Below are 15,190 nucleotides of genomic sequence, written 5' to 3' on the forward strand. Positions count from 1 at the left end.
GTTGGCTCCCGAAAAAGCGCTTTCGGGATATGGTGTTCAAACTGTGTTCCCTGGAATTCCAAAGGCCCGTGAAAACCATCCAGGGGCTTGTCACGACAACATTAGGGTGAAATAAATTTCTGTGACATCGTAGGTGAACAGGCATAACCTGAGGGGTGTGTGTGTGTCAAATCAGTTTGGAGTCACCTACACTCCCACAAGAGAAGCCCACAAGTCCTACCCACCTACACACACACACAAACCCATGAATTCCGTTGACCCTAATCTAGTGCCAGTTTGGATTTGACTGTTGGTAGATCAGATTCTTAAGGGACGCGGTGGCTCAGTGGGTTAGGACGCTGAGCTTGTCGATCAGAAGGTCAGCAGTTTGGCAGGTCGAATCCCGAATGCCGCGTAACAGAGTGAGCGCCTGTTACTCGTCCCAGCTTCTGCCAACCTAGCAGTTCGAAAGCACGTAAAAATGCAAGTAGAAAAATAGGGACCGCTCCGATGGGAAGGTAACAGCGTTCCGTGCGCCTTTGGCGTCCAGTCATGCCGGCCACATGACCACGGAGACGTCCTCGGACAAGCGCTGGCTCTTCGGCTTTGAAACAGAGATGAGCACCGGCCCCTAGAGTCGGAAACGACTAGCACGCATGTGCGGGGGAACCTTTACCTTTACCTTTTTTAGATCAGATTCTTGGGTACAGGTTGCATGCAATAAACATTTCATTACCGTCAGGCACAAGGAACCGGGAACAGAAGTTGAGTTCAAAGCCCTCAAAAGTTTATTTTTAAAAACCATGCTGGTTGGGGAATTCTGGGCGTTGAAGTCCACCCATCCAAGTTGCCAGAAACACTGGCCTAGCTTCGTGAGGGAATATATCTTCTTGAGATAGCCTGGACTTCGTTTACAAGTTCTACGTCAGAGATGTATCCTGAGCAGATGCATCTACCATACCTTTCCGAAGACCCATCTGCTTTTCCAGAAAAGAAAGTGGTCATATCTCGCCAGCTTTTAGTGCTTACTCCCTGGACCTGTGGAGTGAAGGAAAAATAAGGGAAATACATAAGAGAGAAAACAATGGTACATAGATATCAACCCTTTCCTTTATCAGATTTTGAAGCCAAGAAAACAAAATGGCACCCAGCAAGCAACTACAGGTAGTCTTCAACTTACAACGGTTCATTTAGTGACTGTTCAAAAGTGAACACCGAAAACTGTGATTTATGACCCCTTTGCAAAGTTACGACCTTTGCAGCATTCCCATGAACACACGATCAGAATTCAGGTGCTTGGCAACCGGTTCACATTATGATCGTTGCTGTGTCCTGGCGTCACGTGATCCCCTTTTGCGACTGTCCGATAAGCAAAGTCAACGGGGAATCCAGATTCACTTAATAACCACGTTACTAACTTAACAAATGCAAGGATTCACTTGACAACTGTGGCAGGAGAAATTGTGAAATAGGGCAAACTCGTGTAACAAATGTTTCATTTAGCAGCCTAAATTTTGGGCTCAGTTATGGTTGTAACTCGAGGACTACCTGTATACCCTTAAACAAGCAGTGTCCTGCTGGATTGGCCTGCTGGCCCATGTGGTTCAGCAGCCTGTTCTCCCAGTGCAGGGGTAGGCCACCTTGGCTCTTTTATGACTCGTGGACTTCAACTCCCAGAATTCCTGAGCCAGCATGGCTCAGCTTGGAAACCTCTCCCTTTCCCCTCAGCATGGCTGGCTCAGGAATTCTGGGAGTTGAAGTCCACGAGTCATAAAAGAGCCAAGGTTGCCCACCCCTGTCCCAGTGGTTGACCAAATTGCCCCACAGAGCCCACCAGTCCCCTGGCGCATGGCCTTCAAAGGGAGTCCCGCAGCCCTCGGGACTCAGCCACCAAGCCCCACAATTTTCACGAACTGAAAGCGGGATTGGCTTCTTCACCAACCCAAACTAAAATTGGAAGTCCCCCTGTCTGAGAACTGAATAGGATTAAGATCTTTCTGGTTAACGTACTTAGGGTCAGTCAGTAAACCACAGGATCTGGTTTCCTCCTTTTTTGCTTTGCTCCCAACAGGATTGGAGCAAACCCATGTCGTGGCTATAATGATTACAAAAAAACAAAACCCCAATCCTATGATGCTCTGCTTGCAGTTTTGCTCGAGGTTTAAGTAAACACTTTACAACATATACATACAGGAGAGGTTTGGTTTGCCTCACTCAAGTACCCTCTTAGCCCACTTCTCAAGAAAAGGACTGGACCACATTTGTGTGGAGTTAGCAAACCTTTAAAGGTAAAGGTTCCCCCGCACACGCGTGCTAGTCGTTTCCGACTCTAGGGGCCGGTGCTCATCTCCGTTTCAAAGCCGAAGAGCCAGCGCTTGTCCGAGGACGTCTCCGTGGTCATGTGGCCGGCATGTCTAGACGCCAAAGGCGCACGGAACGCTGTTACCTTCCCACCGTAGTGGTCCCTATTTTTCTCCTTGCATTTTGACATGCTTTCGAACTGCTAGGTTGGCAGAAGCTGGGACGAGTAACAGGCGCTCACTCTGTTACATGGTACTCGGGATTCGACCCGCCAAACTGCCGACCTTCCGATCAACAAGCTCAGCGTCCTAACCCACTGAGCCACCGCGTCCCTTTATGTGCATCCCTTTATGTGCATACAAATATATTTAATAAAATGGACTCGACTCAACTCTCTTTCCTTTCCCTTCCTTTCTTCTCCTCTGTTCCCCTTCATTTTCCCTCCCTCTTCTTCTCCTTAAAACAAGTTAGATCAAATAATCATGGTTTTCAACACACACACACACACACACACACTTAACCTTACAACCATTTGGCTAAAACAGATTTAAAACTAGGAGGCACCAGCACTTACCAGTTTTATTGAATAATGGCAGCAAAAAAACAGGAGAGGGAGAAGACACATCAATTAACAAGTTTTAAAGTGACTTGTGCTCATATTAAGCTGTTTCCACATTCCTTTGCAATACGGCTCCTCAAGTGTTCTGCTCTATCATTTTTTTTCAATGTAGCCTTTATTAAGATGCAATAAAGATAATAATCAAGACCGTTTTAGGAGATGCATCTTGACAGCACAAAAAAATTGCTTCGGTTCTCACATCAGTGGCACGTAAGACGGATCTTTTATTTTTTTATCAACACTAGCTTGGAGAGTCACTTGATACCAGGGCCAAGTCTGATTACAGGCAGTCCTCGACTTGCAAGAGTTCATTTAGTGACGGTTCAAAGTTACAACAGCACTGAAAAACGGCACTTTTCATTTACGACCTTTGCCCCATCCCCATGATCACATGGTCAGAATTCAGACGTTTGGCAACTGACTCACATTTATGACAGTTACGGGCATCCCAGGGTCATGTGATCCCCTTTTGTGACCTTCTGACCAGCAAAGTCAATGGGGAAGCCGGATTCATTTAACAACCGGGTTACTAACTTATCAACTGGAGCGATTCACCTAACAGCTGAGGCAAGAATGGTCGTAAAATGGGGCAAGATTCATTTAAAAAATGTCTCTTTCATATATTTCAGTTTGGAGGAGATGGATAAATTATATTCAGAACAAATATGGGACTAAAAAGTTCCATTTAGCTTATGAGTAGATTTTAGTGGGATATTGTTATTGGTACTTTGTTTGTAGTTATGTTAAAGGGGAGTTAAAGCACATTATGAATTTGGTTAATTGTATATTATGCATAATTTTTATTTAGAATATGATCATTGTAACTATAATCCTGTATTTAGCTCTGGGAAGTGGGGGGGGAAGTGGGTGGGTTTGGGGTGGGAGGGATTTGGGGATATACTGTAAAACTTTGTTTTTGTAAAACTCTTTAATAAAAAAAAATATGTCTCACTCAGAACAGAACGCTTATTTTTTTCCATAATCTTGCACGAGTCGGACATGGCAGGCCCACTAGCTATTGCTACGTTCACGAACTTTCAGATTCGTTTGCCGTGTAAAAGAGATTTGACTTTGGAACTAGAAATGAACAATGAACTGGGACCTGAGCAATGGGCGAAACCACAGAGAGAGCTGCCTAGAGAGGCCGCTCTCGTGCTGGAGCGCCACGTGCAACTGGAATGTGGAAACTGGCTTAACGCGGGGCCTCCCGATTGCCAGGCAGGCCTCTTCATACCTTGGAAGCAAAATGCGAGACTCCCTGGGAAACATCGTCGAACATTTTTCCATCTTTCACCTACACGAATCAAGCGGTGCAGAGTTAGATGTCGATCAAGGCAGGCTGTGAGAAACGCTCATTGCAGAGATGGCAGAGAAAGGAGTTTCTCCCACCATGAAGCCGGGTTGGGAGAAATAAGACTTGCTCGGTATAAAGGATGGCCCTCCACGGTGCCGCCGGGAGAAAAGCAAAGGTTTGGGATCCGACTGGCTAAAGGTATCCAGAGGCTTTGGCCGCTACAAAGTGTGGCTGCACAAGCAACCTTGCATGCCCAAAGAACGTAATGCCTCTTCTGCACGAGCTGCATTGGGTTCCGGTTATGACCTTTAAAGCCCTACATGGCTACCTACAGAGGGAGCTGTCTCCACCCCATCACATCAGCCCATCCTACCTGGTCAGGCAGGGAAGACCATAAATTAAAGACCTCCGGCTGGACCATTCCCCACCCCACCCCCTTGAGGTGAGGCAGCCTTCAGAAACGTCTAAAGACCAAGCTCTGCCATGTGGCCTGGCCCTCACAGAGGAGCACATGGTCCTGAGGGCTAGTTAGTGCCCTCAAGCCCCTTCCTCTGCCTTTGAATTCACTTTTAATGTCAGGGTGTTTTGTTTTTTTTCACTCTCCTTAGCTCTTTTCTAAATTTTTATACTTCATTTTCAACATTTTATTTGTACACTGCCCAGATTCCTTCTGGGAGGGAGATGGGTGCTTTCTAAATGTGATGGATGGATGGATAACAGATACTGGATAGATAGATAGATAGATAGATAGATAGATAGATAGATAGATAGATAGATAGATAGACAGACAGACAGACAGACAGACAGACAGGACAGTGGAGGGAGGGTGGGAGAGATAGATGGATGGATGATAGATAGATAGATAGATAGATAGATAGATAGATAGATAGATAGATAGACAGATAGATAAGACAGACTGACAGATAGACAGACAGACACAGACAGACAGTGGAGGGAGGGTGGGAGAGATAACTTTATGAATAGATGGATGGATAGATGGATGGATGATACTGGATAGATAGATAGATAGATAGATAGATAGATAGATAGATAGATAGATAGACAGACAGACAGACAGACAGACACAGAAAGACAGTGGAGGGAGGGTGGGAGAGATAACTTTATGGATGGATGGATGGATGGATGGATGGATGGATGGATGGATGGATAGAGACAGACAGACAGACAGACAGAAAGGTGTGTGTGTGTGTGTGTGTATACACACAGAGGGAGGGAGGGAGGGGGAGAGAGAGAATGAATATTGCTTCATGGAACAGAACTCTTTTATTAAAGAGTTGAGACCAGTACAAAGCAGGAGATTGTGTATCTTAAGAGTGATGTAGAATTCTCCATGAAAAGTTCATTCTACTCTCTTTGGTATCCTGATCTCCAGATTTTCACCCTCAAGCCCACAAACTGAATGGAATGATTCGTTCTGTATCTAATTTAGACATACTGCCTTTCTAGAGGATATCTATCCTATTTGGTTATTTGCCACTGGTCATTCAAAAACTGAATGTTCTCTCTCTCTCTTTTTTTTTAGGGATATGGAAAAAGGGCCACACCCCTTGGGGAAAGTGCACTCATCCAAACACGCTTTTATCATCCTGAAAATTTGCAGAACCCTCCTGGTCAAATAAATAAGCTTCCAACTTGAAGAGTTACAAAGGGACTGGCAGTTCTCTGCTTTGATTCATTTCCAAGTAATGGCCATACAACATAGCGGTATCCTAAGAGGAATGACACACTGCAGTTTGCTATTAACCCATACGACAGAACCCTCGGTATACTCTATGACTTTTCTACCAAAAGGAAAGGTAATTCTATATTTTCTTGGGCACAATATCGTAATTTGCTGATAGGGAACATGTCAGTTGACACAAGAGGGCTGGTGGAGTTATTAGGAGTGGCTAGGGCAGGGGTCTGCAACCTTGACAACTTTTAAGACTTGTGGACCTCAGCTCCCAGAATTCCTCGGAGCTGAAGTCCACAAGTCTTAAAAGTTGTCAAGGTTGCAGACCCCTGGGCTAGGGAATGTCAAGCCAGGATACCAGCTGGTATAACACAAATGTCATTGGATGACCTTGGTCAATTTAAGCTAACTTAGGGGTTGAGGGGGGAGAAGGGAAGGAGAGGCTGGATTCCCCCCCCCCCCCCGAGTGTCTTTCTAAAAAAAAAAAAGTTGGCATCTTGATGCAACAAATGAATCGAGAATTTGAGACAGAAGGGCTGAACAGGAGGGAAAGATGAACGGGGAAAGCAACATCTCACACTGACTCAAACCAGAAAGTCAGCATTTTGGCTGCAAACGTCTTGGGATCCTTGGTGCGCCCTGAGCTTGGTTGTTTGTTTGTTTTTTTGCAGACGTTTCATTACCCAACTAGGTAACGCCGTCAGGGCCAGAAGAAAGTCCCACCAACACTGACTAGACAAGCCATTTGTATATAAACAGAGAGGAAACTCCACTCCCTTCTAGCACTGATGATGTTACCTGGTTAGGTAGTGAAATGTCTGCGAGAAAACAACAACCAAGCTTAGAGAGCACCAAGGATCCCACAGTTCAACCCTGAGCTAAAACGTTCTCTTGTATTGGTAGATATCTTAAAATATAACCCCAAATGTGACCGTTCAAAGTTACAACGGCACTGAAAAAAGTGACTTATGACTGTTTTTCAGTTACGACCTTTCCAGCAACCCCATGATAATTTGATGAGAATTCAGATGCTTGGCAAGTGACTCTTATTTGTAACGATTGCAGTTTCCCGGGATCGTGTGATCCCCTTTTGCGACCTTCTGATAAGCAAAGTCAATGGGGGAAGCCAGATTCGCTTAACAAACGTACGACTAGCTTCACTGCAGTGATTCACTTAACACCTCAGGCAAAAAAAGGTCACAAAATGGGCCAAAATTCACTTAACAAGCATCTCACTTAACAACAGAAATTTTGAGCTCCATTGTCATCATACATTGAGGACTACTTGTAATGTGTTTTCCCCCCAAAAGCCTAAAGAAGCTTAAAAGTAAATAGCATGAATAAAATCCTTCCACACTGATATTTGGAGCATCCTTAAGGGAGCTCCATAAGTGATGAGATTTGGGATAGTAGGGTCATACTGATGTTGCACACACACACATAATTCATATTGAATAAGCTTCCTGGCTGCAGAAGGAAATTGCATTGAAAAGCCATCAGTCATGTACTTTATTTCCAAAGTTACCTTTTCCTGTGCAGGTTTGAGAACATTTTCATTTAAACTCTGACCTAACTCTGAAGCCTAGTTAAAAAGCAAACAAAACAAAACAAAAATCAGTTAACACTTTTTTTCCCCTCTCCCCACAGGTCACACCTGACATGTAGCACTGCACAAAGTGTCCCGTAGAGATTCATATGAAAAAGAAGGCCCAGTAGAAAGTCCTAAGCATTGTCCATGACAAGCAACAGAGTCAGCCTGAAGCACAAGACACAAGATCACAAAGGGACAGAACACTGCTGTACACAAGACAATAGGGCTGGTTACTTAAATCCTTGGCTTGGGGCTTTCAATTGACGTGAAACGGAGACATTCGGGTAGTCCTCGCCTTACAACCGCCCATTAAAAGAGTCCTCCATGCTAAGCACCGGTCGTTAGTCAGGGACAACCTGAGTGCATTCGGGAGCCTTATTTTGAAGCAACTACAAGTGAAAAGAGCCCCTGGCCAATAGAAGGGGAGATTATTAACTGAACGTGTAAAGAAAGAAAAAAAGAAAATGGAGCAACTTGCATTTTGATTTCCTATACCAGGGGTAGGCCACCTTGGCTCTTTTATGACTCGTGGACTTCAACTCCCAGAATTCCTCAGCCAGCATGGCTCAGCTTGGAAACCTTTCCCTTTCTCCTCAGTGTGCCTGGCTCAGGAATTCTGGGAGTTGAAGTCCACGTGTCATAAAAAAGCCAAGGTTGCCTACCCCTGTCCTATACCATTTCAGATTAAATGGTTGTCCAATCTCTTCTTAAAACTCTCCGGTGCTGGAGCAACCCACAACTTCTGATTAATTGTTCTCACTGTCAGGAAATTTCTCCTTAGTTCTAGGTTGCTCCTCTCCTTGACTAGTTTCCATCCGTTGCTTCTTGTCCTGCCTTCCGGTGCTTTGGAGAATGGGTCGACTCCACTCTTCTTTGTGGCAGCCCCTCAAATATTGGAACACGGCAATCATGCCACCCCTGGTCCTTCTTTTCACTAGACTAGACAAACCCAATTCCTGTAACTGCTCTTCATATGTTTTAACCTCCAGTCCCTCATCATCTCTGTAGCTCTTTTCCTGCACTCTTTCCAGAGTCTCAACATCTTTTTAGTAATATGACAACCCAAACTGGATGCAGTTTAACAAGTGAACAACTGTCTTGCTTAGCAACAGAAACTGTGGGCTCAATTGTGGTCATACGTTGAGGACTACCTGTATTCACGCCTTAATCAGTGTCCTTGATTAGGGGAAACGTGCCCACCACTGATGAAATATTAAATTCCTGAGGTCATGAAAAATGTTGGAATCCCAAAAGGGAAGGCACGCTGAAGCCTAGCAGAAATTTGACTGTGACTCTTGGAACTTTTTCTCTCTCTCCCGTTAAGGTGGTCTTCTGAGAAACATTTCTTACTGAGCCCAAATCAGAAGCTTCAATAAATCTGACTGCAATTCACTTGTGATCCCACTCGCCACGACAAATGGAATCTGGATGTTAATGTGGACAAAACAGTATGGGTTTAAATATATACATATATGTTTTCGTAGATTTTCACAGGTACAGGTATGTAGGTCTTGGCGTATTCGGGTCTTTTCCCGTGTAAGATTGAGAGTGTCTTGGCGACGTTTCGACGAGGTCCCACTCGTCATCTTCAGGCTGGTGTCTTCGGCTTCGCGCGAAGCCGAAGACACCAGCCTGAAGATGACGAGTGGGACCTCGTCGAAACGTCGCCAAGACACTATCAATCTTACATGGGAAAAGACCCGAATACGCCAAGACCATATACATATATACGTATATTTAAGACTCTGGCTAAGGCAGCCTATTTGAAGCAAGCGGACGTTACAGAAAAATGGAGACAATACCGTTCGACAAAAATGGCAGCGGCTTTGCCCAGAGTGTTTGTGAGAGGAGAAAAAGGGAAGGGAAAAAAAAAACACAGCTAGCAGCAAGATGTACAAATTCAGCACAGTTACAAAGCACCCATGCACGAGAAGAGAGGGTTTTACCGGCTCTGCCTGCTGTTTCTGGCCCCAAAACTTTACACCCAGGCAGCACAAGAAAGGCAGGAGAGGAAGTAGAAGAACCAACTTTAAGCAAAAGATCTAAAAGCACTCATTTTAACCTAGGCAAGAAAGCAAGGTATTTCTTTTCCTACAGTACTTAATGCCTGACTAACAAAAGAGGCAAATGTGTCATCTAACGTGCCAAGCTGACTTGCCACATGCATGTCACAGCTGGAGTGAAAGCAACAACTCAACTTGCTAACTTGAGAAACTGATTTGTCTCTTAGGGTAACCCAATCTGAAAAAGAAAGATCATGGACTTCGGCTTATCAGGAAAGTTGATAATGGCGAATTGCATTTTCATGCTTGCCCACAGGGTGCAAACTGTTTCAATCTGGAGGATTTTAAAATTCAAAACGCTCTGTTTCAAGCATGGAATGGCACCCTTTTTCTAATATAAAACAGACAAAGAAGACTGGGGGGGGGAAGAAATCATTTTATGCTTCAAATGCTTGCTCCTCGTTCAAAACTAGGTGTTTTATGTTGAAGACAAGGTGTTTTGAATTCAAATCAGTTTGATGCAAAATGTTGTGACTGTCACTAGTGCCGTGTTTTCTCAATCTAGGGGAGTCTAAGATCTGTGGAGTTCAACTCCCAGAATTCTCCAGCCAGAATGGGGAATTCTGGGAGTCGAAGTCCACAAATCATAGAGTTGCCAAAGTTGAGAAACACTAGTACTTTGAATAAATATATGCATAACTACTATTATTATTATTTAACAAGGGCTTAAGGTAGCAGCCATGGAAGCAACTATGACTTCTGTTAGAGCAGAAGATAAATGATGTAACAGTGTAACAATCCTATTCTGTTTAAGAAGGAAATATCTTCTTTAAATTTGGAGAAAGGCTTAAGATAGGGGCTGTAATTTTTTTCAAACATTTTGTGTGATTATGGCACTCTTGCTGTTGTCAATCAAAAGCTTACTACAGAAAGCAAATTCACATTTTGGAGACGAATCCTCATTGGCAATCCTTGGCTTAAGATCTCCCACAATTTATTACATTTATGCATAGCTTGAACGTGGTGTAACATGAAACTGGTTTATTTTTACTGGGTAGCTGCTACTCTCCAAATTGAATGCAGACCTCAAATGATTCTAAATTTTATTTTGCAGAGTTCTGGGGAAAATCTTGAACGGTTTCCTGCAAAACAGGAAACTCTAGCAAAAGCGTACTACGTATGATATGACCCCAAGTAGTTGGGCTTTTTACTTATGATGCCAGCTCTTCAGGAATATATAGTCATCCTGGGAGAGAAGCTAAAGAGAAAGTGAAACTTATACAAACTAGTTCTGCACACATAACCTCCAACATAACGCCCACTTGAAGAAAGATTTGCATAATCACAAGAGCCCGCACAATTCATCTGTGCCACTCCACATGTGGACAAGTCAGTTCCTACAAAAAAAAAATCCAGCATTTTCTCCCGCTGGAACTCCAACATAAGATCCCTAAGCATCGAGGAATGATATTCTGCTAACCCTCTCTCAAACACTATTTCATAAATTGAGTATCTGGACCTGACATGTGATGGTTTGAAACAATAATAACCGGCTGCATAGGTTTATGCAGGGATTAGGCAAACATGACATTAGACCAGTGTTTCTCAACCTAAGCAACCTGAGTAGGTATGGACTCCTTGTCTCCTTAATTCACCTGTGTGAAGGAAAAGTCCTAATATAGCAATAATATATTCAGCAGTTGTCAGTTAAAATGTAAAATATGTATAAATCATGTGATGCGCAGGAAGAATATAAATTGGAGGTAATTGTTTCACACAATTATCCTGTCTAGATTTTCAGTCTATCTTATATCTATCTATCATCTATCTATCTATCTATCTATCTATCTATCTATCTATCTATCATCTATCTATCATCCATCTCTCTATATCTCTGTCTGTCTATCATCCATCTCTGTATCTCTATATCTCTATATGTCTGTCTGTCTGTCTATCTATCTATCTATCTATCTATCTATCTATCTATCTATCTATCTATCTATCTATCATCCATCTCTCTATGTCTGTCTGTCTGTCTGTCTATCTATCTATCTACATATACAATGACTGCTTTGGCACAAGTTGTAGGTTCAATGGATAATAGCAATCTACATAGATTAGAAACCGGGTCCACAGTTTATGTGAAACTCACAATTACTGGTCAACTATAAGGACTGAAAACACCACAAGGCGTAACTTCCAGCCTGTTGGCTACGGATATTCTCAATCATCCAGGTCATGGTTATTCCAAAGGTGCTTTTCCAAAAGGCAACTGGACTTCCTTGTTTTGTTTTGTTTTCCTTTCAAAACGTTTCACTTCTCATCCAAGAAGTGGATCTGAACTGGAGAAGCTTCTTGGATAAGAAGCAAAATGTTTTCAACGGAAAAAACCCCAAGCCCAGTTGCCTTTTGGAAAAGCAACTTGGGGACTTCCAGCCTGGTGTAAGCTTTGGACAGTTATTTTCAACTGCATTTAAAAAGAGTAAGGAATAGGGTATGCCTTGCTACAGAAGTCTAACGAGGTTGCCTTGCTGGATTATTTCAAGAGCCTGAAATTGGACTGTACAGTTTACCGCTAACACAAGCTGATGCCAAGGACAAAAACAGGGGTTTCATTGTTCAATACTGCAGCAAATAACTAATTAGGCAGCTAAAGAGTCACTGGGTCAACCCAGGGGTAGGCAACCTTGGCTCTTTTATGACTCGTGGACTTCAACTCCCAGAATTCCTGAGTTAGCCATGCTGGCTCAGGAATTCTGGGAGTTGAAGTCCACGAGTCATAAAAGAGCCAAGGTTGCCTACCCCTGGGTTAACCCCTTACTTTCATATGCCATGTAACTAAGCAATTAGTGGTTTGTGTTATTTCTCAGGGAAGATACAGAAAGTCAAGTTGCAAGCAAAAGAGAGCCAATGACATATTTTTAAGTGTTCAGTAGTTTGTAAGAGTTACCTTTTGAGTTGCTTGAGACCCAAACTTGCTAGCCTGTGGACAAAAGCAAACTTGGCTTATTTCGGTTCCATGTTTCCTTTCCAAAATCAAAAAATTCAAACACTCTGCAAATTCTAGGATTCTTTTTAATTTTATTAAAATTTTATCCCACCATCTTAAGGAACTGGCAACAATTATGTCCCTGGGTCCCACATTAAGTGCTGTTTGTATCCATCCACACGAAAGATTTTTAATGCTACGCAAATGTACTTCAGTCATTTCTTTGTTTTTCATGAGGCTAAGAATCTTTCATACTTTTCTGAAACAATATTACCAATCTGTCAAGTCTGAAAGCTACAGAAAAAAATATACCCAGATGCACAAACAAGAAAATGCAGGGTACAATGGCAAGGATAAATGCTATTATTACTGACATGATCTCAATAGTATTCTTGGTGAGTAACAGCAAATTATAGAGCTTTGCTTCATGAGCCTTCACATCTAACAGTCTAAGCAATATTTTTATATACATTCATAAGAACCGTGTTTACTTAATACGATAAGGAAATGCCAGAGCCATTTTATATTTAAACAGATGGTCTGGAAGATGCTAGAAAACAACGCATGAAAACACTTGACGTCACAATTTTTCCCAAAGTCAGCTCTCTGCAAATATCTTGGCTGTTCCAAATACCTTTTTGAAAATTATCTCAAGCGCTTGTTTTGAAACAATACTAGTCTTTATTGACAATCATATAGAGGGAGTCCCTGACTGACAACCACAACTGATCCCCAAATTTCCACTGCTAAGCAAGGCAATTGTTAAATGAGTTTTGCCCCATTTTACAATCTTTCTTGCCGCAGTTGTTAACTGAATCACTGCAGCTGAGTTAGCAACATGGTTGTTAAGTGAATCTGACTTCCCCGTGGACTTCACTTGTTGGCCTCTCGTTAGGACGTTCGTTACAAGTTACAACCGCACAGGAAAAAAAGTGGCTTATTTTTTTATTTATTTATTTTTTTATTTTAATTCCATTTATATCCCGCCCTTCTCCGAAGACTCAGGGCGGCTTACAAGCTTAGCAGTAGCCTTCATTCTATGTATATGCCTGCTTATTAGGGCTTTCACACACACCCCAAGCGGCATTATTACAAAGTCAGCTTAATTGCCCCCAACAATCTGGGTCCTCATTTTACCTACCTCGGAAGGATGGAAGGCTGAGTCAACCTTGAGCCTGGTGGGATGCGAACCTGCACTAATTGCAGGCAGCTGGTGTTACTTAAGGAGGCATTAGCTCATTAGCTTATGGCTCTTTTTCACACTCGTGACCATTTCTGCGCCGTTCCCCCCCCCCCATGGTCACATGATCAAAATTCAGACGCTTGGCAACTGACATGTACTGATGATGGTTGCACTGTCCCGGGGTCATGTGATCCCCATTTGTCACTGATGTGCAGCTTCTGAGGTTTTACTTGTTAAAAAAAAAATTACAGGAAACCAGAAGCTGCCTTCAAGCTTTACGTTTTTATTCAGCTGAACAAAGACGGGCTTCCCTAAAAAAAAAAGAGAAAAAGCCCCAAATATCAGAAAAACCTTATTTTTATACCTTCTTTGATTACATAAGGAATCCACCCAGCAAAGCTGACACACATAAGATAAAGACTTCGCCCTTCAAGGCTGGCACACGGTAGATAAGAAGGAAGAAAGCTGAAGTAGCTAAAAATGTGCCCTTTTGGGTGTTCCCCCAAGGCACCAGATGTTCCCTTTTGGCTGGTTTAGGTGTTTCCCTCAGCCACCAGATGTTCCTGGGTGGGTTAGGCTATTGGGCGTTTCCTTTAGCTGTCCTTTTATGACCTTGCATTCACGGTTCTGCAAGTGGCCAGAGAGAGCGGGGCCATCTCCATGTATTCACAATGGATACTGTTCCATAAGTCCGGGTCAACATGACCTTCTGACAAGCAAAGTCAATGGGGAAGCCAGATTCATTAACACCCGTGTTACTAACTCAACAACCGCAGTGATTCGCTGGATGACCGTGATAAGGAAGGTTGCAAAATGGGGCAAAACTCACTTAACGACTGCCTTGCTCAGCAGTGGAAATTATGGGTTCGGTTGTGCTCGTCATTCCAGGACTACCTGTAGACACATTTGCCGGTCCGAATATTTACTTACACCCTCTTTAGCTGCAGAAGCAAACTTGCTTGCTCCAGATGTAAAACTACTCCAGCCCTGGAGAGGGGGGGGGGAGGTAAAAAAAAAAAAGATTGGAGGTCAGTGCTTTGTGGAGATACTTCAGTAAAAACATCCCAAAGCGTACACATTTGGACATGAGCCCTGGGTCATGGTAGAGGACAGGAAGGCCTGGAGGAACACTGTCCATAGGGTCGCGATGGGTCGGACGTGACTTCGCAGCGAACAGCAATCTGGGTCTGAAATTTGCAAAACACAGCCACACCAGTTCAGCCTTCACTGTGCAAAGTCCACCCGCTTAATGGGAAGTCTGCACATGGAGCAAAGGGAATTTTCAAAAGATGCTCTACGTTTCAGCTCTTGGCTGCTGTTTTCGGATCCGCAGGTCTACTATCCAGGAGAATATGACTCTGTTATTTATGCAGAATGAAACCTGAAGGAAAAGTTGGCTTTACTTCTGCTTCATTTTAGGAGGCCCAGATTAGCTTCGGGAAGCCAGGTTTTGCAGCCTGACTCCCTTCATCCTTCTGAAGCTTTACAGCATTTTTTTTTAAAAAAAACTTGGCTCCTTTAAGATGTCTGGACTTCAA

General features: G+C 43.3%; 1 protein-coding gene across 1 annotated transcript in view; it reads right to left on the minus strand.

Moving 5' to 3' along the window:
• The window catches only part of ARFGAP1 (ARF GTPase activating protein 1), a 50,770-nt gene that overhangs the window by 6,863 nt on the left and 28,717 nt on the right, over positions 1-15,190 (minus strand). Inside the window, exons 8-12 of the mRNA XM_083360927.1 lie at positions 14,583-14,639; positions 12,431-12,463; positions 7,412-7,468; positions 4,134-4,193; positions 941-1,017 (exon numbers count right to left, since the gene is read on the minus strand). Of these exons, the coding sequence (XP_083217053.1) occupies positions 941-1,017; positions 4,134-4,193; positions 7,412-7,468; positions 12,431-12,463; positions 14,583-14,639 (284 nt within the window). The remainder of the gene's footprint in view (positions 1-940; positions 1,018-4,133; positions 4,194-7,411; positions 7,469-12,430; positions 12,464-14,582; positions 14,640-15,190) is intronic.

This window comes from Vipera ursinii, assembly GCF_947247035.1.
Source record: "Vipera ursinii genome assembly, chromosome: 3".
Classification (NCBI taxonomy): Eukaryota; Metazoa; Chordata; class Lepidosauria; order Squamata; family Viperidae; genus Vipera; species Vipera ursinii.